At 36.2% G+C, this 26,928-nt stretch overlaps 1 protein-coding gene across 1 annotated transcript in view; it reads right to left on the bottom strand.

Annotated features, from left to right (window-relative positions):
• Nucleotides 1-8,451: 8,451 nt before the first annotated feature.
• LOC109087974 (CXADR-like membrane protein) overlaps nt 8,452-26,928 on the bottom strand; it is a 50,889-nt gene continuing 32,412 nt past the window's right edge. Inside the window, 8 exon segments of the mRNA XM_042733028.1 lie at nt 8,452-9,674; nt 12,273-12,414; nt 14,233-14,355; nt 15,805-15,836; nt 15,887-15,987; nt 15,990-16,030; nt 17,393-17,591; nt 18,463-18,620. Coding sequence (XP_042588962.1) covers nt 9,326-9,674; nt 12,273-12,414; nt 14,233-14,355; nt 15,805-15,836; nt 15,887-15,987; nt 15,990-16,030; nt 17,393-17,591; nt 18,463-18,620 — 1,145 coding nt within the window. The 3' untranslated portion in view covers nt 8,452-9,325.

Below are 26,928 nucleotides of genomic sequence, written 5' to 3'. Positions count from 1 at the left end.
TGTATCTGTACAAGTCAAGTTCCATCCTTTAGAAAGCCTTGTCATGACGCATCAGCCTTGGGATTCTCTGGAGAGAAGCCAAGGAAATGTCTTCTACAGCAGCAGATATAACGTCACGCATTAAGCATGCTGTCCTTGAGTTCCTGGCAATCTGAATGAGAAGGTTACAAGAACAAATCGTGGCCTAATGGTTAGAGAGTCGGACTCCCAATCGAAGGGTTGTGAGTTCGAGTCTCGGGCCGGCAGGAATTGTGGGTGGGGGGAGTGCATGTACAGTTCTCTCTCCACCTTCAATACCATGACTTAGGTGCCCTTGAGCAAGGCACCGAACCCCCAAATGCTCCCCGGGCAGCATAAAAATGGCTGCCCACTGCTCCGGGTGTGTTTTCACAGTGTGTGTGTGTCACTGCTCTGTGTGTGTGCACTTCGGATGGGTTAAATGCAGAGCACTAATTCTGAGTATGGGTCACCATACTTGGCTGAATGTCACGTCACTTTCAAATGAGCTGGGTAAAACTACAGGCTTTATCCCAGTATATTAATCATTTGATTTAGCAATGTCTGACCGATGATGACATCAATTATTTGGTATACTGTCCAGTTTTGTTCAGTATTTAAAGTGGGTAATCAAGCTAATAAAAGAGTTGATGTCTGCTACTCCTGCTGCCTAGCTCTTTCACTGCAGTACTACAGAGCCAGCAGCATGTATAAGATTTGTAGGCCACGATATTATAGTACAAGGACAAAAATGTGTTACTAAGCCATCTGACTTCCACTCTACATGCTCTGATAACAAATCCAAACACTGTCAGGATATAGTAAAAACCAGCACTATTCTTAACACATATAGAGTACAGTGAAGAAAAGGCTCTTTTGCAATGGATTTTCAAAAAGGATGTGCAAGGAGCTTTGAAATAAACATTGAATAAAATAATTGATGCACAATTATTTCGAAGCATGTATTTAAATAAAATCTAAATATGTAAATAATAATCTAAATATAGTCATTTACATATCAAAATACATAAACAAGTGTTTATTTCTGTTCATATATGTATATTAAATACATGTAAAGTGTCCGGTGTCCACAGTGTCCATCATGCAAACCCACAAACTCATAGTGAAGGTCAGATGGACTGATTTCAGACAAATCTGATATCTACATCTGCCTTTGAAAACACTGCAGCTCTCTTTCCCTCTGCAGTATCCTCTAAATACACCGGCCGGCTCAATGGTTAATCAATCCCAACATGCAGCCTGCCTCTGTGCTTGGAATCAAGACTAGCACATAGTTTCACATGTTCCCTTTGGCTGTAAAGCTCCAAATCGGTTCCACTGACAGCCACCGCACTGAGAGGTCATCACCGATCCCAAACTAGGCTGAAAAATATGTGCTTATACATGTTTATTTACAGATCTACTAAAAGCATTTAATTAAATATTCCGCTAACGAGGTTTCGGAAGTCCTCTTGAGCATTTACTGTAATTACTCGCAAACTAATTTCAGCAGATTGCCTCTGCTCTTCTGCAAGCACAGAATGTTTGGACACCCCGCAGATTTAATAAAGCTGCAGAGATTAAAATGACTTCAAAGATGACAGAACAAAAGAAAAAAAAATCCATTTAGAAGCTATTTACTCTTATTCTGTGTTTCTATTTTTTGAGGTTCAGAAATGTAATTTGATGCTTGAAAGGGAAATAAATGGAGGATGAGTGAAATGGATGGCTTGTTTGAAGGGTTTAGGCGAAAGTCATTGAACTTTGTAATTTAGTAGATAAACGTCCAGATGCCAGCATGACTGACACTTGTCAAAATGACTGACATTTGTCTAAACCAAGACCTGTGCCAACTTCACCACAGCTGTTTTTAACTGTTCATGTATCATCACAATCAGCCTTAACGCGACAGAACTCATTAGATACTGAATATCTGGAACACTGCACTGTGTCTTACCTCTGATGTTTCCTCGAGCTGAACGGGGAGAAGGAGGTTTTGCTCCGCCGGGTGGAGGTGCTCCTGGACGGGCTGCTGTCCTCCGTCGCCTCCTCCACGTTTAACTGCAGTATGATCTGACCACCAACAGTACAAGCCATTTTCCTCGACTGCTCGTGTAAAGCGCATCTAACCTCCAGTGAGATGGAAAGTTCGCCTCTGGACGAAATGAGGACGGGAGGTGCCTGTTTGCAGATCTGGACTGCAGGGGTTGGGAAACTGGCGAACTGATTCGAATGATTTGTGATTTCAAGAAGTGAGACTTTGTGTAATCCTGCGAATTCAGCCCGTCTAAATTAAATAGCTCTGTGCTCTGAGCTCCTAAATGTATTACTTTATCCCAACACTCAACAAATTTTTTGTCCCGTAAGTCTCAGCGCTTTAAATCGTTGTCCGATTCGTGAAAGAATCGTTAACGTGATTCGAATCTTTTCAGTGAATTAGTTCAACCAGGTCACATGAACCGTTCTGAAGGATTCATTAAATTTGCAAATAGGTTTAGCGGTTCTCGAGTCTGATTCATTGAAGCGAAAATCCTATCGATGAACCGATCGAGGGTCTCTGTCGGGCATATTTAATTGGTAGGCTAATAATCCGAGAACTGTTAAGTAAGCATATGAGGCATATGAGTTGTTTTTTGTAAACAAAATATATATTATTATTATTATTATTATTATTACTATTATTAAAATAAAAATGTTGAGCTCAACTTAACTTTTGTTATTTTTTAATGAAGAAATTAAAATGTGTAAATTAATTTTATCATTGTTTTGGAGAGCGGGACATAAAGTAACATTTTTTGACTTTCTCAGTTTTTGTAAATCCACATGGGGTTCAGAATAAAAAAAAAATAATAAAATAAAATAAAAAAATTATCCACAGTACTTTCATACTTGTCTAGTACAGATATATCGCCTGGTTTCATACAGTGTATCCGTTTTTCTTTATTTAACCCCATAAAAACGTACCCCATCTGAACCGGTTCTTTAAGTGAATCTTTTGAACTAACTGTCGGACTTCCAACTTTGTCCACCAAGAATCCACAGCGAATTAAAAATGTATGCCTATTTGGCCGTGTCTAAACGTCTTTGATAAATGTGTTCAATTTACCCTAAAGCCATACTGGCCAGTGACATAAAAGGACATTTTTAAGAGTAGGCCGAGTGGCCAAGAATATGAAGCTCAGGATGAGTCGTCAATATTTTGAGCCACTTCCCATAAGATAGTGACTGCAAATCTTAAGTCTTCTAAAGGTTGACTTTGTTAGTACTGCACTAGTATAGAGCCACAAAAATCAAATTCTTAAGCCACTCTTCATGAACCGAATCCACCTTTTTCCAGCGCCGCCCACTGATCTATATATATGTTCTACAGGTGATGGTCATATAATTAGAATATCATCAAAAAGTTGATTTATTTCACTAATTCCATTCAAAAAGTGTAACTTGTATATTATATTCATTCATTACACACAGACTGATATATTTCAAATGTTTATTTCTTTTAATTTTAATGATTATAACTGACAACTAAGGAAAATCCCAAATTCGGTATCTCAGAAAATTAGAATATTGTGAAAAGGTTCAATATTGAAGACACCTGGTGCCACACTCTAATCAGTTAATTAACTCAAAACACCTGCAAAGGCCTTTAAATGGTCACTCAGTCTAGTTCTGTAGGCTACACAATCATGGGGAAGACTGCTGACTTGACAGTTGTCCAAAAGACGACCATTGACACCTTGCACAAGGAGGGCAAGACACAAAAGGTCATTGCAAAAGAGGCTGGATGTTCACAGAGCTCTGTGTCCAAGCACATTAATAGAGAGGCGAAGGGAAGGAAAAGATGTGGTACAAAAAAGTGTACAAGCAATAGGAATAACCACACCCTGAAGAGGATTTTGAAACAAAACCCATTCAAAAATGTGGGGGAAATTCACAAAGAGTGAACTGCAGCTGGAGTCAGTGCTTCAAGAACCACTACACACAGACGTATGCAAGACATGGGTTTCAGCTGTCGCATTCCTTGTGTCAAGCTACTCTTGAACAACAGACAGCGTCAGAAGCATCTCGCTTCAAAAACGACTAAACTGCTGCTGAGTAGTCCAAAGTTATGTTCTCTGATGAAAGTAAATTTTGCATTTCCTTTTGAAATCAGGGTCCTAGAGTCTAGAGAAAGAGAGGAGAGGCACACAATCCACGTTGCTTGAGGTCAAGTGTAAAGTTTCCACAGTCAGTCAGGTCAGTCAGGTCCAAGGTCAACACAGCCTATACCAGGAAGTTTTAGAGCATTTCATACTTCCTGCTGCTGACCAATTTTATGGAGATGCAGAGTTCATTTTCCAACAGGACTTGGCACCTGCACACAGTGCCAAAACTACCAGTACCTGGTTTAAGGACCATGGTATCCCTGTTCTTAATTGGCCAGCAAACTCGCCTGACATTGTGAAGAGGAAGATGCGATATGCCAGACCCAAGAATGCAGAAGAGCTGAAGGCCACTATCAGAGCAACCTGGGCTCTCATAACACCTGAGCAGTGCCACAGACTGATCGACTCCATGCCACGCCGCATTGCTGCAGTAATTCAGGCAAAAGGAGCCCCAACTAAGTATTGAGTGCTGTACATGCTCATACTTTTCATTTTTATACTTTTTAGTTAGCCAAGATTTCTAAAAATCCTTTCTTTGTATTGGTCTTAAGTAATATTCTAATTTTCTGAGATACTGAATTTGGGATTTTCCTTAGTTGTCAGTTATAATCATCAAAATTAAAAGAAACATTTGAAATATATCAGTCTGTGTGTAATGAATGAATATAATATACAAGTTCATAATATACAAATTCACTTTTTGAATGGAATTAGTGAAATTAACTTTTTGATGATATTCTAATTATATGACCATCACCTGTATATTATAGATCAGTGGCGCCGGCATTTGTAAATTCTACGGGTCTAGCTTCCAGTCTCATTTGCGTCCAGCTGTTCATTTTGCTGCTTGATATTGACAATTGATGTGTCCTATCATATTATTTTAATCTGTTATCTTAATTAAGAACACACTGGTTTGTACTGCAAACAGTTTTACAGTTTACTGCACGTTGTTATTCTCCTCGTTATTTAGGCTACCTTAGTCGCTTTAACAAGCCACTAATAGAAGGCAACCAATTACCAGTAGGAACCAGTAGGAACCCATAGGGTCCATTACAGTTACCATTAAAACCAATACCCAAAGGGCACTGTTACACTAGATATAAATGCTCACACCCTTACCACTTATTTATTCCCTCCATTTCATACCCATTACATACATATAATATATATATAAGCGCAGGTAAGTGGACACTGTGGCCAGTAGAGGGCACAATTGCACTAACACTGTAATCAAGCATCCTAAAACTCTAAGAGATCTTTTTGTTACGAGTGAAGAGGAAGGTGGAAACCGGTTTTTAGATATTTTAGAACAACGGCTGTGATCGGTTAAAAAATAATGGATTATATTGTTGTATAGGAGATTTGGGTCAGCCATTTGTCAGACTGCATACTGATGAAACATGCCCGAATCACTATGAGACTGAGAGAACAATTACACCACAATGGGGGGATTAAGGAATGAATAATTAACTTCCTTTCTTCTTCTTTTTTTATTTATTATTTTTAGCCCACAAGACACTCCAGAAACTAACTTGACTCTCAACTTCGAGCAAGAACACTTCAGATGGATGGCTTCCATAGAAAAAACTTTTTTTCAGCCATAAGTACATAGTTTGGATTTTGATCCCCCCACAAAGTCAAAAGGCAGGTTAACTACTTTTGAGAATGGAAACCCCTGAAACGTCTGAGCAGTGAACAGAATAATGAAAGCATTTTCATTGGCTTGCCACGGAATGCTTTATTACAAACCAAAAGAAAATCATTAAGATACTGTACAAATATACATTTGTAATGAAGAAAGAAAATATGTACAATATTTTTTATCATCAAAAAATAGCCAGTAATGTTAAAGAAAAAAAAACAAAACAGCAACAGAGGGAAAAGGCTTATGGTTTACTTACTCATGCAGTCAAAACACCAGACCGACCAAACAAAACTAATTCAAAAATAACACAACATAATAAAAGACAACCCTCAAAAACAAAAAGTACATACAAATGTTAATAACATATAAACAAAAACCACGTATAAATACAAAAAGTATTTACATTAGTAACATTTTAACCAAAACCCTTTAATAATGCAATTCTTAGTATATAATGTACTGATATTAGCACTGAGCCAAAATATTCATCTTTCTCTAGCTATCAGAGTCATGCAGGTCCATTGCCAATAGTGTTTAGATGCACATTCTCTCAAGCAATTGTATGCAGGGTGTTTAACATTAGAGCTCAGCATTCAAACTGTTCAGCTGTGACTGAGCAAACGCAAACTCAACTGAACCATGCATCTCAGCACATATCAACAGCAGACTCAGCCGTTCAGATACAGTGGGTAGCGAGGAAGTACTTGGACTAATATTACTTCATTTCCTCACTTTCCCTGCGCGTGGAAAGAGACTTCAAAGCCGGGGAATCGACCGGGCTGTGGGTTGAAGCTAAATCAATGGAACTGGGTGCACATTGTGTGTCCTTTTGCATCATCCTCAACAATAGTTAAGAATTATATTAATAATAAAAATAACATCATCCTTTTACTCCACCACCTCCACCATCAACAACAAATAATTCTTCCACAAAGAAAAAATAATTAATTCCCTGGTTATCCGGCAAGAAGACATTGTTCTGTCCTTAAGGGTGACCTGTCACTTTGAATATTTTCTGACACCTTGTTTGTCCATCTAATTCATTTCTGAAGACCTAAATAACAAGACTGTCTCTTTGAGGGGAGGAATCCATGTTATGGTCCCCTGCCGTTCACTAATGCGGACTCAAAAAGAAACTTTTTCCAGCTGGATCTGGGTATGAATGCCTCTCTGAGCATTAGAATTCATCAAACATTAAAATCTAAGAGGGAAAAATACTGAAAAATGTAGAAAATATATTTGCAATGGCATTAGAGTAACTCAAATATAACTAGAATACAAAAAAATGATTAATGTATATAAATATCTGCACTCAAGAATTTAAAGCTTCTAACCTACTGCAGTAACAATAATGTGTTTTTGCTAAAACAGCAAAAATAAAATTCATCTTAAAACTTAATTGCTGAAATGAGGAAAAAAACTAAATAGTCAGCTATACAAATATCGAACACATTCAAAGCTCATTCGCAGGCCCAGAAAAAAATTTGCTGATTTTTTTTTTCACATTTTCTCAGTTGATTTTTTCAATAAAATGATATACAACGTCTTAAACTGAGCAAAAAATACTACATTCTTATTGGTAGCTGAAAGCATTAGCAAATTAACCATAATATTTAATAAACATACACACAAAAATGAAGGGTTATGTAGAGCAGCGGACTTAGCAAACATCCAAAGTGTCCACAGGATGACTTAAAATTATTTAATTATATTCAAATTTTCAAATTATAAATATACAAGAAATTATATATATAAAATAAATAAATAAAAAATATATATATATATATATATATATATATATATATATACTAATATATAAATATATACTAAATAATAAACACTAACTATTGTTTTTATTTAAGAACATATTATTTCCCCACTCTAAATAACTATTGTTTTTATTGAGGAACATATTAGAATCTTGGATCTTCTGGAATCGCGATAACAAATTGTGGTTAAATAACTTCAACTAATATGTCAACACTCCCAGTTTATGCTAATAAAAAAACAAAAAATAAAAAAACACTTAACAGATATCTCAAAAATATTTTATAAACATTATTTTAATATTACATATATTAACAGTACACTACTATAATTTTCTAAGAATCTCTTTAAATTTATATTAATTGAACATTAACATAACATAACATTACACAATTTTACACACATTATGAGAACATTACTCTCATCAACATTCTGAAACAACAAAACAACAAAAACAATAACAAATAACTATAACATTAACATACAACAACATAAACAAATAACTACTAAAATAACTTGCCACTGTCATTACTTGTCTCTGAGGAAAACCTTTCCAGAACTTTCTGAGAACATTTCTTGTCAGCTGGGAATAGCAAATAAAATATATCATAATATGGGGGGTGGGGGGGTTGAGTAATTGTGTTGAAAATGGGGAGATTTGCAAAAGACAGCCTTTCGAATTCTGCTGAAAACTGGATTTTTTCCACACATGCATGATTGTGTGTGGGCCTGCTTGTTCAGTTTCATCATAATAATTTGGACACTTTAGATCCATATAAACCATATAAATAGACATATCCATATAAACCAGCACATAATAAGCCTGACCCAACCTCATCATACTTGCATCCAAACCAATGCAACAAACAAACAACTCTAATTCAAATTCAAAAACCAACAAAAAACCAAAGCGGAGCCAAACCATTTCCCCACTGAGACAATCAACCTCATTACTGAAGATACTGGTTGAATTATCCTGAAGAATGTGAATGAATGATTTAAAGGGAATGTGCACACGATACAAATGAACTGAAATATATGAAATTCTTTTAAATACCTCTTAAATATGGAATATGTCTATTCGTATGGAATATATATATAGCTCTAATGAAGAACAAACAAATTTACTGTCACTGTTTATGTAGTAGTGTGTTGATTTCTCCTCATTCTGGGCCAATCGCAGAGTCTGTGCCCAGCAGGTGACCTGCCATTGGCTGTTAAAGTGTGATGCCCACTGGGCCGCCTGGCGAATGCTGATTGGCTGAGGAAATGAGTGGCAGATGTGAATCCTCATAGGGGCGGGTGAGCAGGTGCCGGAAAGAGTCCGCTTTTGTGAGTTTCTCCTCCAGTTCTGTAGCTGTCAGTTCAAACCCAGCAAGGGCGGGAAGTGTGCGGTCAGGCAGACAGGCTGTCTCTCTGGGTAAAGGCAGAGTTGTATCTCTGTTCATATCTGCCTCTTTTGTATGCTCAAACCATCATAATAACACAAGCCACAGCCCTCCACATCCAAACCCCCTTTTTCCCTCTGCCTTTACCCTTTACACTCCACAAGGGGTCTTCTTCCACTTCAGTGTGCACATAAAAACAACAAAAGCATTTATTTTCCAACACAGTTGAATCTGTTGAATCAAAAATCCTGACCACCTGGGTTTTCCGCAGGGAATGGGCAATCCTTTGGGAATGTTCCTGATACCAGATGTGGGATTTGATGCTCGATGCAGTGTGTGTATTTATCTGTTTGTGTGTATGTTTAGGCCGTTTATTATTCCTACACAGTCTGGAATGCCTTGGTTTGGGCGGGAATCATCACCGGTGTGGCGCCCATCCTCGCCAGGTTCCCAGGGCTGAGTTTTGCCGGGCTGGCTTTGGGGCTACTGCCGGGCTCCGGAGGTTTGGGGACCACATGGTTGTACGGTGGTGGGACCGGAGGGAAGTTTTCGGGCTGCCCGCTTTCTTTAAGGGCAGCCACGACAGGCAGCCGAGGCCTGGGCCCACGGGGGACACTGCTGTGCACCATAGACTGAGTGGAGGAAGCCCCAGAGCGAGAACTACCAGATCGGGAGGAGGAGAGAGAGTTCGGCTTCACCAGTTTGGCTTTGGGAGCCTCTGCATCTTCCCTAAAACATAAAGTCAGAGACTGTGAGATTCATTATCTGGCTTGGTCAGTGCATTGCAGCAGGGCCGTCGCTAGTGGGGTGAAAGGTGGTGACGATTATAGGGGCCCACGGCTGTTGGGGGGCCCCCGGCGAATAAAAAGACGCTCAGGACAGTTGACACACAGTCCGTAACCACTAAATTCCTCTTTCTCTTGAACTGACAAATACATACAAAATTATGTCACAATACCAGTCTTTGCGAGTATCCTCAAAAAAATTGTTGGTTATGTTTTAAGTGAAAGTAAACAGTGGAGAAAGAATCTAGAAGAAAGTTTAATTTGTATCTTTGTTCTATTTATTAATTTGTGATATTTACACAATTTTAAACAGGGCCCACAGGTAAAACTTGCACCGGGGCCCCACAAACCCCAGCTACGGCCCAGCATTGCAGGCATGCAGTCTTGTATATACTTATCGTCTATACTTAAGTGGTCTTAAAATGTCTGTGCCAAATCGAAAGTGTTATTATTCAGACAGCTAGCTATAAACATGTCATCTCCCTCAAAAACATTTTATTTTCAAATTGTTCATCCTCCAGCACAGTAGTTGACTCAAAACTAAATAATTCCTGTTATTACACCCTTTTCCAGGAATGCAGTGAATGCAGTGTGCATTTGTGTAAGCATATAAATTTCAATGTGACTCATCAACACAAAGAAATAAAAAATAAAGTTCCACATAAAGCTAAAAAAAATACATGTAGCATATACATATATGCATACAGTATAGTCCTTTTATGACCAAAATATACAGTATGCTAAATAAATCAACAGCTTGCAGGGATTGTCCACCCAAAAATTAAAATTCTGTCATCATTTACTCACCTTCATGTCTTAAAAGAAGATATTTTGAAGAATGTTGGTAAACAGTTCAGGTTCCTATTGACCAAAACTCTTTCGAATATTTTCTTTGTGTTCCATAGAAGCAAGAAAAAAGTCACACAAGTTTTGAACAACATGAGGGTAAGTAAATTATACAAATTTTAATTTTATGGTGCACGATTTTATTAAATATACAGTCAAACCAAAATAGATTGAGACACCTTTAACATTTCTCACATTATAACAGTTTAAGGTCCTTGCACGCTGAGTCCGAAATTTCTGCAAAAACTCAATCCAATTATTCAACAATTCATAAAAAAAAACTTGATACAAATGTGAAAATGCAGAAAATCAAACCTGATCCGAATTTTTTTATGACAGACGAAAGTTTTGGAGACAGTGTACAAACATGATTGACACGCGAGGTCATATTTATTTTTTAACATATGAAAATTTCAGACTCAGTGTACAAGGATCTTTATTCGCTATAGTTTAGAAAACGGTAATAAAATATGACAAGAACGTAGAACAAATGTCAGAACAAATTCATCTTGAAAAAGTCAGATAACTTTGATAGAAAGGTATGTATTGAATTATGCTGAATAGCTCTCAGCTGTTAAATTTAAGTTCACAATTAGATAATACCAATTTAGGTCAACCAATTACTAAGCAATGCTTCATTTTGTTCAGTGTGTGGTGTAAAAAGGTCACATTAGCAATTAAAGAAAAAACACTTAAGCAAAACATGGTCAGGTCAAAGTGTATGAATAATTTTAATTCGATCAATTCTACTGGTAGTCCACTGTATGAAGAATGTTTCGGTATAATATATATCACAGTTTACTTTATTTTGCTATCTTCATTTACATAAATGAACTATAGTGTCCTGATACCTCTAGTAAAAAGATATCAAAAATGATATCTGATGTGTGCATAACTTTTGGTTTGACTGTACAGTGAATATAAATATAAACTAATGGATAAAATATTTTCAGCCAACATAATCAAAAATATATAAAAATGGACGAGAAACATATGAGGAAATTTAAGTAAAGTACATAAAGTAATTATATATAATGCATTTTCAAAAAAAAAAAAAAAAAAAAAGAACATATTTTGGTCCACTTTTTTTTTTAATATTTTAAAATTTATTTAAAAATATATCTGAAAGTATACTTTTGCCATACAGGTTCAGAAACTTGCTAGAAGTGTTTCTGTTCAAACACCTGCATGGAGTGCATTCAGGCCTAAATGTATTTTTTAATGCAATCTAAATGCATTTTCTAGAAGCTTGTGCTAAATAATATATAGTGATAAACGGCTCTAAAGCTTGTTTTGCTAAAATCATTTGCATGCACAAACTTTTGTTTAGGGCTTTGGATTTTGCAAAATGTTTTGATAAATACACTAAAATGTACAAAAAAAAAAAAGACCCTTCAGGCTACTGGCTAACAAGTTTAGGGAAATTGACTGCAACTCTGTGGCCTTGTTATGTATCTCTTTAACTTCATCAAGAGCAGTGCATATGTGTGTATCTCGCTGCTGTCTACATTGTTAATGCTCACTCGTCCTCCAGACGTGCATAATTCATCCGACACCTGCAAATTAGCCTAGACATGAATGAAAGTCAACAAAGAGAAATAGAGCTGCTGCTTTAACAAGCATTATAAACGGTCTCAGGCTGTAATTTGCATGCACGTTCTATTTTAAAAAGTGTTCATTATTTTTTTTTCTTTACCTTATTTCATTGGGTGCTTCCTCCTCCTCGTATTTCTTCTTCTCTTTCTTGCGGAAAACAAGCCAGACGATAAGGATGATGAGGAGAACGCCAAAGGACACGCCCACCACAGCGCCAGCCACCACACCCATCCCCCGGACATCTGCAAAAAAGCAGAAACATCACAACTCTTCCTGTTTTATAAGAAGTTATGGTGTTTGCTAAGGTAACTGTCACTATTATTACTTTTAAGTCACATTATATTAGTTATATTAGTGCTTCATACAACACAGATTGTTTTAAAGCAGCTTCCCAGTAATAAACAAGAAAATAAAAGTATTAACATTGCAAAAAAATCTTCATTTTAGAACTGTGTGAATGTTGCAAAGTGCATTACCTATAAAGAGAACTCAGTTCCGCTATGAAGCAGCTTAACAGAAGATAATGTTATTCAGCTCAAGTTAGTTCAGTGTTTATTCTGTTAAGTTCAATACTGTCTTACATATCAAGTATGAAAAAAAAAATATGATCAGTTATAAAACAGCTCTATAGAAGACAATGTTCATACTTTGACTTAAAGGGTTAAAAAAATGAAGAATTAAACTGGTGTATAATTTGTCTGGAACCAATTGTGTTAGAAGAAATATAGAAAAAAAAAAAATTATAAGATGACATAGATGGAATGACCCAAGCAATTTCTAGTGACCAAAATTCTATAGAAACACAGGGGGGAACTCATTTGACTTATGCCAGTCAGCAACTACTCAGAACCACTCAAATTTGCCTCAGGAAATGTATCAATTCTATTCTATTCTATTCTATTCTATTCTATTCTATTCTATTCTATTCTATTCTATTCTATTCTATTCACACACACATAGCCCAGAAGTGTGTAAAACTGTTTAAAAACTAACACACCCAGTATCCACTACTGTATTTATAGAAAACATTCTCCATTCTTTGAAAAGACACATAAAACAAAGTTTCCATGCTCAGAATAGCCTAACAAACAGCCCGTAACAAGCAAGCAGCCCCCTCTGCATTGCAGATACCTGACGGAGTGTATCTCAGCATGAGAATACTCCAGCAAACAGCACAGCATTAATCAACCTACCGCACTCACTACGTTCCTGCCTTTAATAATATGCCATTTTTTGCAGGAATAAATTTCTCTTTCCACCACATATTTAATTATTTCTTCTAATTCCATCATCTGATATTTAATTATAGGTTTGGAGGAAGGAATTAAATCAGTGAACACTGTGATAAAGAAAAGGATGAACTCTTTATTTGGATGTTAAATAGTGCTGAAAGATCGCACTGCATAGCAGAACAGGTCAGGATCTCATTGCCATCTTCACAAAATAGTGTGGGTTGGCAATGTATTTGTTTTTGATGGTAATTAAATTAAGTGTCAGAAGCAGGAAGAAAACAAAAAACTAGGAGTAAGTATTTATTATTTGCATAAAGCTTTTCATCTGAGTCTGTATCAAAATGCTCAAAAAAGAAAGAAAAAAAAAAACAATGGCTAAGTTCAAATCAAGTACAAAATAATACTCATATTAAATTCTGTCATGCAGCATTGCATATATGCAAATTTTCTGTATGCATGGGATACTCAGATTACATAGTCTCCCACAATGCAAAACAATGCACTCTTTTTGACCTACTATTTACAGCTTGACAAATAAAGCAGTAGAAAATGTGCAGCATCTCCTTGTTGAATATGTTTTTGATCAAACTGAAAAAAAAGTTGACAAATTATCTAAACAAACAAACAAAAAAAATCAATTTGGATATTTATTTCCAAGGTAATGGAAAACTGGATGGCACATGCTAAATTAAAAATGCTGCACAATGAGGTAATGTGTCAACAGTGTTTGAAGCATTTATCACTTCATACTGTGCACTATTTTTAGGTTTTCACAGTATGCTACGCTAGTATGCCATTCTGAATGCATCCATTCACACAGGTACTTACAGTGAACTTTGACCTCTAAAGTGCAGTTTTCTTCTCCGACATCATTGCTGGCAGTGCATTTATAAACACCCGCACTTTCCCTCGTCAGATTTTTCAATGTCACAATCTCAGGGTTCTTCAGATCTTTAAATAAAAAAAAAACTCAAAGTTACAACAGACACAAAATGACAAGCAATAAATGTTTATTTCATATTGATCTAAAACATGTTGGATGCTGGGTAGCCCCGTCCACATAAAAATCTTATTTTCCAAAAAGCCCCGTCCACATAAAAATCTTATTTTCCAAAATTCTGTTCCACTTATACCACCATTCAAATGTTTGGGGTCAGTAAGTATTTTAAATCTTTTTAAAAGTAAAAAAAAAATGAAGTGTCTCTTTTGCTCACCAAGGCTACACGTATTTGATATAGTAAGATACAGTAAGCACAGTAATATTGTCAAATATTATTACAATAAAAAAAGGTTATGTATTTCTATAATGGCAAAGCTGAATTCAGCAGTCATTGCTCCAGTCTTCAGTGTCACATGATCCTTCAGAAATCCTTATCATGTGCTGATTTTTATTGCTTAAGAAACATTTATTATAATTGTCAATGCTGAAAACAAATCTTTTGTAACGTTATAAGTGTCATTACTGACACTTTTGATCACTTTGCAGATGGAATTGATGTAAATTTAACGTTATAAGTGTCTTTACGGACACTTTGGCCACTGTAGTGGTCTTCATCTATTTTCTGCTCCTACTGTAGGAGATTCTTTCCACATGAAATTTACTAAAATTATGCTCTAGTTGGTTGTGATTGTGTCATGTCAAGCTCTATTATCAAACTGTGAGTTACGTGATAAATCAAAATTGTGATTGTGTCATGTCAAGCTCTATTATCAAACTGTGAGTTACGTGATAAATCAAAAAACCAGCATATTAATTGCTTGTAAGTTCATCACAATGGGCCTGTTTAGAACACGCTGACACACTTCAAGCTCTGATCCTACAAACCTTTTGGGCAACGCTGCCAGCATTTTTCCTTTGTCTCCTACAAACCCATTTGGTAGTGTTGATTTCGTTAAGAAACCTATCTTCTGGACTTGCAGCTCAAAGTCGAGCACATTACATTACACATATATCACATACCCAAAAAACCCAATCAAGAAAAAGGGGACAACATTACATTACACATATGTCACATCTTTAAGCCAATCTCGTAAGAGGGGATAATTGAGGAGGTAGTGAAGCATGTGGGGTAAAAAATAAATAACCAAACAATAAAAAATAAATATGAAAAATCCTGCAAACTTAATATCACAATATACTTAAAGAAAAACTAAATTCAACAAATAATTTCATCACAATATAGGTATAGTAGCTGGAAATTCAACAAAAAAATTGGCTAACAGTTTTTTTTCTTCATGAGAAAGCAGTGTTAAAGTGATTGGAGCAGAGCAAGTGGGTTTAGCGTGTAAAAACGTGGGCAACAGGTTTCAGTCAAAATACCACCATAATTATTAGTAAAAATTGTCATTATTAAAATTTCCCCCTACACTTATGTATGTAAATATTTTCTAAGAGCTCACCTATGAGGGCCAGAGGTGGCCCTATTAAATAGCTACATGGTAATGCTCACCTATTGGAGGGCCAGGTGAAGCTTGCCAGCACAATATTCCTTTGTCTAAGACTGTCTTCCCATATGTAGCTGATCCATCAGTAACATCTGTGGACTGTGCAGTTTAGTCTGACACAGACATTCCTTCCAGCAAAGACGGCCCTCCATCCATAACCAGCGTGGTTTGCATGTCTTATTACAACATATGCATAAGTGCAAAAAAAAATATTAAGGTGAAATACACTGAGACTAATATTATTTTGTACAGTGGTGTATAAAAGTTTTTAGAACTGGCAATATCTTGCATTTTAGCTGGAAATAGCACAATATATTGCAAATATATCTATAATTTAAACAAATTGTATCACAATACATGCATATTAAAAAAAAAAACAACAAAAATTCACATAATTTATATAATAAATAAAAATGTAACAAAATAAAGTAATTTAAAACATAAATTATAACAAAATGGCTTACAGGTATGTACAATTAATATAACCAGGTTTGGAATGCATGTATTGATATTTCCTTTTGATACACTGCAAAAAAAAAAAAATAAACATGATGAAAACCTTGAATTAAAATATAGCGAAAAAATCAGACTACACAAATATAAATATTTTAAAATAATACTAAATTTATAAAATAAAACCATTACAAACACATATAATAACATCTTTACACACTTACACACACATATATTTTTCCCTCCAACTATCAACATCTAAAAAAGAATTTTCACTCCCATCAAGCTCCACAAAAAAAAAAAAAACAGTGTGATGCCAGAAAACATAAATCTGTAAAACAACCCGTTCACCATTCGGTCCTCGACTCCCTGCTTCTGGCCATTAGAATCTGCTCCTGCCGCCTCTCTCTGCTGAGCCAGGACAATTTTGCCCCAGCACTCACAGTGGGGGGATGCAATTACAGCTGCTGAGTGGGATGCAGGTCCCCTCCATCTCCCAACTCTGTCAGGATCACTTACGGCGCACAGAGGAAGCTGCATTTGCATCTTCTGCCAAGCCATTATCTTTGTGTTGAACAAGACAAATGCTAATGTTTGCCCCTCAGAATCGAACATGTCGTTTAAAAGCCACGGACCATTTATACAAATGTATGCGTAAATTTGTGCTGCTCTTAAATGTCTTTATAAAGCTGTTGTGAAGCGGTTAAGATGGAATGAGGGAATACAGAACGAAACAAACATATAAAAACACAAATAAAAAGTACCCATTCATTAAAAACCATTTATTCAACACACACTCATAATAATACATGTTGAATGAGTGTCTTGTAAATTACGTAAATTTCTACATGTGATGACTGCTTTTCCCCATGCTATCATGCATAATTTGTTTCATTCTTACTGTCACGCACACTGAATGTCATTTCACACCAAGATCAGGGCACAACTGGCACACTATGCCCAAGGACAACATCCTGGTGCTATTTTTGGACCCCTTAACTCTGTGACATAAGCATCTGTCATGTCTTTATCATTTCCCATGCCTACAAGAGAAGTTAATTAAAGCCAAGCTGCCGGGCCAAAGACTCACAGAGCACAATGAGTTTGACTGTGTTCCAGTAATACTTCCCGCCGTTCTTGACCTTGCAGATGTATTCTCCAGAGTCGGTGAGTAAGAGGTCACTGATCAAAAGCGAAGCGTCGCCTTTCAGATAGTCTCCTGCCAGGGAAAGCCGCCCAGCTTCACTCTCATTGGGGTCATAGATCTTTCCTGCAAAGTATGTGATGACCTGGTGAAAGAGGAAACATACAGCGTGTTAATAAATACTGCTTTGATTAGGCTTGTGAAACTCTTTGCGCTAAGGGTGCAGTCCAGTGAGGGTTGAGTCACAGCCTGCAGTAGAAGTCTGCAAAACTCTGATGTCACTGTGAATCAGGCCCTTCTTCACTTGGTTATATTTGTCTTTTGGTGTCCCTGATACTCAACTTCATTCTATAAAGCACCGCTAACAGCCATTTTAAATTGTTATAATATTTCACAATATTACTGTTTTTGATCAAGCAAATGCAGACTTAGTGAGTACCAGATACTTCTTTCAAAAGTATACAATTTTAAAAACCACAACAAGGTTTTGAAATATACACCAAAAATAAAATAATAACAACAAATTTTGAAGCCAAATGGTGTTTGAGATAGACCCCAAAATTATCATCTTAAACTCAAAACACCAAAAACTACCTCCCTCTAAATAATGAGACAAAAACCAATTAGAAAAGAACCATTTAGAACTGACAGGAAGTTCAATCGGCAAAAGGCTTGACCCCTTCTTCATCTTGATACATTGCCACATTAAAAACCAAAACACATAACCACATCACAAAACCAAATCATTAGGTCAAAACGAGGCAAAGCAGTGCCAATTCCACATCATTAGGTCATAAAAGTAATTGTTTGGGGTGATCCGAGGCAAAGCAGTGACATATTAAAAGTGAGCAGTTTTTACAGTGCGCACCAGTTACTGCAGATCAGGGACTGTGGCGAACAGCGAAGGCCAGCATCAACTGCAGATCAGGGACTGTGGCGAACAGCGAAGGCCAGCATCAGCAGTGCAATGTCGCAGCGGCAGGAGATCAGATGCACACAAGCGCACTCACGCTCACCACTTTCTGCTGTGAGCTGGATTTATGCAGCATCCATTCGATGTCCAGCAGGGAGATGTCGGCTTGCCACAGCTGATGGTGGCACGGCAGCGTGGCGTTGTCTCCGACCACCCTCTTCATCTCCGTCTGGCCATTTGCCTGAAGCACACTCAGCAATACTGTGGAGAGAGAGACAAAGAGAGAGAATGAAGCATTAAGGCCCAAAGCCAGGGAGTAGTTAGGACTGAAGGGCTTTAGTTGGCTTTAGCTGCAGGCTGCAGAGGTAGATTGGGGGTTTTAGAGAGGGGCGTCGGGGATTTCATGCCACTGATCCCCTGCACTCTTATCAAGAGCACAGAGGAGATGATTCAAAGGCTCCATCAAGACAATCATTGTTATATTCTCAGATAAATTCCTGGAATTGGGCAACGGTTTAACGGCTAAGCGGCCACTTGGAAATCAGCACGAAAAAACAAATGAATGAACTAACAACAACTACTGCAGAAGAAGAAGGCCATGAGTGCTTCTGAATTTATTGAGGTTGAAAGCTGAATCTACGGAATCACTGAAAATCTGCTAAACAATCCCACAACCCCAATTTCCCCCCATTACGAACCATCACAGCCTCCCAGCGTTTCCCATCAAGACACATTTTCCACTCATCAAGCGATAAAACGCAGAGAGTGGACGTCCCGCAGCGCCACTACTGTACTTAAACACCCTTTGCATTTGAACATCTCTACATTAACACAGGGAGGCAGCTAAATGAAGGCCAAGCTAATTAATTCCCAGCATGCATTCTGATTGCAGAAATAATGCCAACACAGGCAGATGACAAGCAGACAACTCTACACCTCAGCCATGCAAGCCTTCTGCTTGAATAATTCTGATAATGTGAGACAAATTATCAAATGTCTTTGCTTTGGGCAACGATCAGAACTGAGCGCACTACATAATGTTATATAAAAATAGTACATTAACATATTGCAGAGCGTGAATGTTTCAAATAGGCCTACAATTATTTCACATTAATGAAATGAAGAAAATATTGTTGGCAGTCTAAACAAATAATAGTCAAGGAGATGGTTCGTATCGCTTCTGGTTCATTTGTCACACTAGAAATAGAAGGCTAAACACTGCAGTGTTCTATGCAGTGCATTCTAATTGTATATTAAACATTTTTAGCAAATCTAATAGAAATAACTGTACAGTATATTGAAAATGTGTATACATATATACTACGTTCTATATTTTAAAAAAAAAGAAAGAAAAAAAAAGATGATGGTATGACATTTCAAATACATTCAGTATGCAAAATCTTTAGAAAATCATACCAATAATCATAGACGCTGGGCTGGAAAAAGAAAAAAGAATTATATATTATATATATATATATATATATATATATATATATATATATATATATATTCTACCTCATTTATTATCACTATAATTTTAAGAAAAGATGGAAATCTAAAAATATAGAGCCCGGTCTCATTCAAACACACACTCATCACATTAATAAAAATCAAAATTCTGTTAATTATCAGAATGGTGCATGTTGAACATTTAATTTTCTCCTCTTAATGTGGGATAATTTCATACCATGATATTTTAAGAACATCAATGATACTTATCCAGCAAAATAATCACAAAAATAAACTCGTTAAAAAACAAGCCAAAAAAAATGCCATCTAAAATAACATCTGAATTATCAAGTCCAAATATTCAATACACAGACTCAATATGGGATGCATTACGATGATCAGGTTATTCTTCAAAGGAAATGATAAGATCAGATAAATCCTCATCTGCATGGCCTCGTGGTGTCATGGAAATCCATCTTTGATGTGCAGTGAAATCATAGAGATCTGGCATTCACTGCCTCGAAGTTAAGATTAAGAGAATGATGTGCCATTTACAGAGGTTTTAAAATAAAGTGTAATAAAAATAAAAAGCTAGCCCTCAGAACAAAGTGTGAAAGTTCAGAATTGTACGACTCGTACTATATTCACAGAATACCTGGATGAACTGCTACATTGGTCTGAATGTGAATTATACAACATTGTACTATTTACTGTATCCCATAATGCAATGCACTCAACCTGACCAGCCATATGCAGTGTGACAAGTGAACCAGGAGTAATCTGCCACAGTTCTTAAGATCTTTTTTCTTGACAATTAATTTACCAAGTTGGTTTTACTCAGGATTGAATTAAAAATGCAAAATATCTGTTTGTATTATTAATTATTATCTATTTTAGGATTTTATTAAAATAAATAAACAAATAAAGAAAATAAATATTTACATATTATCACTATTTATATTTGATTATTTTCTATTTAATTAGTCGCAAATAAATAAATTATATAGCACACTTTTTAATTAATTAATGTATTACTACTACTACTACTACTACTACTACTACTAAGATGATGATATAAATATCAAGGAGACATTACAACTGATCAGATTACAACAACACAACAAAAAACTTGCCTACTACTGTTTAAAATCTTAATCATTGCATAATGCACAATTTCACATTGTATTTTTTTAAATGCTAACTAGTATGCAGTAAACAGTACGCGGTGAGCAACGATCTGATCACTGATTGGTTAAAGAAATTCATGTCAACCAATCATGAGTCACTGTGTACTCATTGGTGTACCAAAACATTTGGGAAATGCACGTAAAGAACATTTGTCAGGTACTACAAGTCTTTGAAGCACACAGAGGTATCCATGTGTCTATTTTTAAACCGTAAGGAAGGTGCCTGTGGACCGGGTCATGTTAAGTTCTCAGCTGAAAAAGGTTTGGATGAAATGGCCATGTTAATGCCTGCAGAGCAAGAAAGGCTGAGTGTTCATCTGTCATGTTCTGCCTCTTCTGGGCTGCCATCAGCTGCAGCTTGAGATTTTCTAGCCCCTTTTGGCGCATTGTGGCTCAGACTGGGAGGAAGGAGAGTGAAAGAGCGGCTCATTAACAATAGGAACCAAGCAGCTTGGCTGAGATGCACCAAAAGCTGGTGGAAAAGCAGATTTCTATGAAGATGCCCTAGAGGGAGTTGTGCTCCAGTAAATTCTCCTCCCCACAGATCTCAGCAATCTTATTATAGAGCAGCCAATAGCACATATCACATCCATACCCTTCAAACTGTCCAAAGTCATGGTACATAGCCTTCCCTGTCTTTACACTGGCAATCTGGCTTCACCACGGGAGAGGGCTGTGATCTCCCACCCAACAGCAACCTCCACATTCGCAGCAAGAAGAGGAAAACATAGGAAAGCTGAAGCTGAATCTTGCAGCTGAGATATAATTAATGGTTCTTGCATCACTAAAACTATCACTCATACTGAGTGTCGGGGTTCAAAACGTTGGTGAGTAACCTTTTCAAACACCATTTGTGCCACAGCTATTTTTTTCCCAACTAGCTGCTCAATACTACCCGGGAAAAAAAACTAGCGACAAAGCATTTTGTTGCGCTACATTACTAATTCATTTCCACAGCTCAACAGTTGAGCAAGACCAAACCTCAATATCCCTCCTCCCTCATGAGGCAGAGAATTCGGATTCATTTTAGTGAGTCAGTTCATTCAGACACTTTAAAAAACTGATTCATTGATTTGTTTCACTTCAGTGATTCAAGCTTCGGTTATATAAACTAGATTTCAAGAATTAAGTGTAATGCAGTGTTGTTAACTGTATACTAAATAAGATATTGTGCTTTAAAGGGGTAGTTCACCAATAAACTAAATACAACTTATTTTAGCAAATGTGCAAATGTCTAAAGATTCTTAAATCAAGATAATTTACTTGACATGAGATAAGAATGAATTGAGTTCCTACTGAAATCCTGAGATACTTGTTATCCCACTAATACTGTTTTGTAACATTGCATTGTTGTGTTTTGTTGTTTGTTTGTTTTTTTATGTATATGGGCAGATCTTATGCTGTGCTGTATAAAGCTATAAATCAAAAATGTTTACTAAATCAAGAGTCAAAAAAAAGAAAAAAGAATTAAGTGAGTTTATGATTAAAACAATATCAAATATCTGCCAATTGACTAAATAAACATCAATTCTTTATACCCTTTTTTACCCTGTTGACAAATATTTGTTTTAAACTCAATTGTGTTTAATGCTTCATTTTACTTTTGCATGTCAAGTAAATTTATCTTGATTTAAGGATATTTAGATATTTATACTGGAAAACAAAAACACAGAGAAAGATATTTGCAATGCATGCAACATTTAATGCAATGACTTTATGAATTTAAGACTTTTTTAAACCTGCAGAAACCCTGACGTTCCAAAAATGTATGACTATTATTTTTCTAAGTTGTAAAAGATAAAGTTTGTTTGAGTGTTTTACATGAAGAAAAAAAAAAAAAAAAAAAAAAAAAAACGACTTCTGTCTTCAACTACAACATTTCAAGTTAAATTAAAAATTAACTGAAAATTATAAAATTTCAATCCAACAAATTGAAAAAATTAATCATACACCACAGAGTACAGGTTTGGAACTACACGTCAATCACATTTTCTTCAGAAAATATAAACATCTAGTCATTCCTCCTTTTAAACTCATATAATAAAATAAACCACTCCAGACTCTGGAGTGATGAGGCTGTCTATTGGCTTTTGATTCAGCAAAGACAGTGGTGAAAACTCAGAGAATGAGAGAAGGTACTTTGTTTTCCTTTTGTTGTACTCACTCAGCTTTGCTGGAAACTGTAAATGCACAGAAACGGGAAGAGGGGGAGGTGGGTAGCTGATGATGTATGCTTGAGTGTACTTGGGGGTTGAGAGAAAGGAGAAAGGCAAGAACATATACAGATAAATGTGCTTTACCGTGCAAGCCAACCACGGTAAAATTAACCACATCCAATTAAAACACACTGCATTTATCTGTCAATGTTCAGACATCCTCTTGAAATATCACACTCGGCACAGTTTAAAAGTTTAATATCACACATGAAAATCTGGCGTCTCATGTGAACATCTTCCTAGAGTGAAACACATCACATTAAAGCTGTATTTTATGTCTCCGCTGCCCAGATGAGTCCATTGAGCTATAAAAAAAGACAAAGACTGGTGCTGCTTTACAGCAAGTGTCCACAAACGCAGCAGTAAATACAAGCGCTCTTTGGCCACAGCGCTGACAGGTCAAGTGCAGGTTCATGGTTCTACTCTCTCATTCTCACACAACACCAGATGAAATCCTAACCAAATAGCTAGACACAACTAGTGAACTGAAAATAGATCACTATATGAAAGACACAACAATTGAACCTAAAAACTAAACAAAACATTAACAAACCTAAAATGACTCTAAAATCCTAAATTCTAGAAAATATATCATACTTACAATTAGTGATCTATCTAATTAAACTGGGACAGTTCACCCCAAAGTTCACTATTTACATACCCTTACATCATTCTGATCCTATATTTCTTTCTTCTTGAAAATATAAAAAAAAATGGCAGAATATTACCAACCACCCAGAACACCCTTGCAATCCTACAGCAATGTGCTAACAACTAGGGCTGCAAGATTAATAAATAAATAAAACTGCAATAGGATTAGTGTGTGTATCAAATCACAAGGGCTGTGATTTAATCATATATTCATATGCATTGCAATTTTCACAGTTAAGCGCAGCACTGTGAGCAGCATATGATCCCGTGTTTTCAGAGTCTTAGTAAAATGCATGGGCCAACCATATTCCCATACTTGTAATTATAAGTCAGTAGAGAAAAGACAAAAGCAAAATAAACAAAAACATCCAACTATAGAAAAAACATAAAAAAAAAAAATTAAACTCGGACAGTGGAATGAGACACAAAAGACGTAAGCACAATGATCAAACACATCCATCTAGAGTGTTTACATAAGAAAAACAATGGAAAAGTAGCACAATAGAATAGAAAAACGTTTCTGAGAGCTCCCTCTCGTTTTCTACTAAAAGAAAAGAAAATGAAATCAAGACAGACATTAATATTCATATTGTAATTTTAAAGTAGCTCTGAAATTATTGCCTATATTATTCATTTCCCTACTCCCTTTTTAGTCTTACAGCACAAATCGTGACAATAGTAATATTTCTTCATTCAAACGATTATTTTTATTATTCGTATTATTATTATTATTATTATCCCGTTTTGGCCAAATTGTTAGGTCATACAAACCATGCAATATAGCAATAGCAAACCTGGAGCTTTTTTTCTGCAATCAAATTCATGGTAATTTGAATTTTAATTGTAAACATTAAGGCTTTTCTGGCTATCATCTTTTTTAAAAAATGTAAATGTAAACTTTCACTACACTCACACACAGTATTAAGTCTTAAACATATTCATCTGATATGATATTCAGTGGTCACCTCAGGGACATTCGGCTCAGGAAAATATCAGATCTAGAGAAAGGAATATCCTGCTTAAGGATCTGAGTGTATCTTCTTTGTTGAGCTCATCTACCTTATGAAATCAAATCACACCACCAATATTTCCCAATCAAATATTCTGTGTAAACACTACTTTGCCTTCTATCTGGCCTGCCGGTGTGAGGTGAGGAATGTTTCCTTCACATTAAACCCCAAGCCTTTCTTTTCAGTGACTGCAGGCGATACTTTGATTGAATTCTCTAATCCCTTCCTGCTGCCGATTAGATTCAAGCTTGTGACATCAACACCCGTGAACGCTACCTGATGCCCTGGACCCCGCTACGCCGCCATCCAAACCACAGGGTGCTTGGTATGCGAAAAGAAAGAAGGCACAACAAAATACAAAATATTTCTTGAGGCAGAGATTGGACTCCTCTCTTCACTCTTTCTGGTTTTCAGCTGGGAGGCTGATGAGCATCTCATTTGAATTGGAGGTGTTCAAGCAGGCGATGACACTCATGTGAAAAAGCTCATCATCTCCAGCTGAACACTGCATGTGTCAGTCACTCTAGGTGACACGCAGAGAAAACAGCACAATCATCTGCCTCACTGTTGGTATACACCGAACACAATGTGACAAGGAACCTAAGGAACTGAGTTTTATAATCAAACTTTTGCTGTGTGAACTATAATCGCTCCACAGGTTAGCTTATACTGTAAAAGCTTCATGTACTCGCTTTTAATCCAAACTAATGTGGCCCTGCATCATTCATGGGCTTTCCCAAGAAATTGGCACATTCAGTACCAAGACTTTTAAATATCAGCATAAAATTTGGTTAAACTTACTATGGTACTGTACATCTGAAATTTGTGCACTAGCTTTAAAATATCTAGTTTACTTGCCTCAAACCAAATCCATGAATAATGAAACCATTTATTTGCACACGCTGCTGCGGTGTTGCGCTGCACCTGATTCACTAAATCAATTATGCAAATAGATATGGTAATGCCAAAATATATACACTACCATTCAAACGTTTGGGGTTGGTAGGGTTTTGCTCACCAAGGCTGCATTTATTTGATCAAAAATACAGTACAAATAGCATAAGTGTGAAATAATATTACAATTCAAAATCACTGTTTTCTATTGTAATATATATTTAAAAAGTTATTTATTCCTCTGATGCAAAGCTGATTTTTCAGCATCATTACTCAAGTCTACATTGTCACATGATCCTTCGGAAATCATTCTAATATGCTGATTTGCTGTTCAATAAATATTTCTTATTATTATTTGAAAACGGGTGCCTAACATTGGTGTGGAAACACCTTTTTAAAGAGTCTTTGATAAATAATATCAATATTAAAGTACAGCAAACATTATTAATGTATTTACTGTCACTTTTGATCAATTTAATGCATCCTTGTTGAATAAAAGTATTAAAAAATAAAACAAAATAAAATAAAATACACATGAATGAAAATGGCTTAAAGACTCAAAAACCTACAATTATATATAACAATGTAAAGCATTCACACAGCAGGTGATCTTAAGTCCAACAGTCTTGAAGTTTATTTCCACATGTGCTTTTATAGCTGGAAATAGTATACAGTACATTAAATGATGAAAATTCTCACAGAAGGTTTTAAAACATACTAGCTGATAAAAGTTAAAACACAGCACTCTAAAAATGTGCTAAAACCAGCACACACAAAATAATTGCAGTCAAATCCAGCGAAGTACTTGGTTGTTGCAAGACCACCCAGACCCAATCTTACCATCTACAAGTTCTTTTTTAGGCACCTAGAAGAAGTCTAGGAAATAGAGTGAAACTGAAGTCAATGAGTGCATGTGCATTAGAGAGTGTCTCCCGATGCTGGTCATTCTGAAGGAAGAACACACAACTCTATATGGCTCACTGTTCATTACAGAGTTCCTCCTTCAAATGAACACACACAGCTGACAGTAGAAAAAGACACATGTAGACACACACACTTCCATAAACACACACACTACTGTATGTGCTGTCCTGCTCTTCTTTAATGAGGAGATGTTGAAGAAATCTGCAGCACTGCAGATTCCGGATCAAGCACAAAACTA

This window comes from Cyprinus carpio, chromosome B10, assembly GCF_018340385.1.
Source record: "Cyprinus carpio isolate SPL01 chromosome B10, ASM1834038v1, whole genome shotgun sequence".
Classification (NCBI taxonomy): Eukaryota; Metazoa; Chordata; class Actinopteri; order Cypriniformes; family Cyprinidae; genus Cyprinus; species Cyprinus carpio.
The sequence above is the reverse complement of the archived record's forward strand: the minus strand, read 5'-3'. Positions and strand labels throughout refer to the sequence as shown.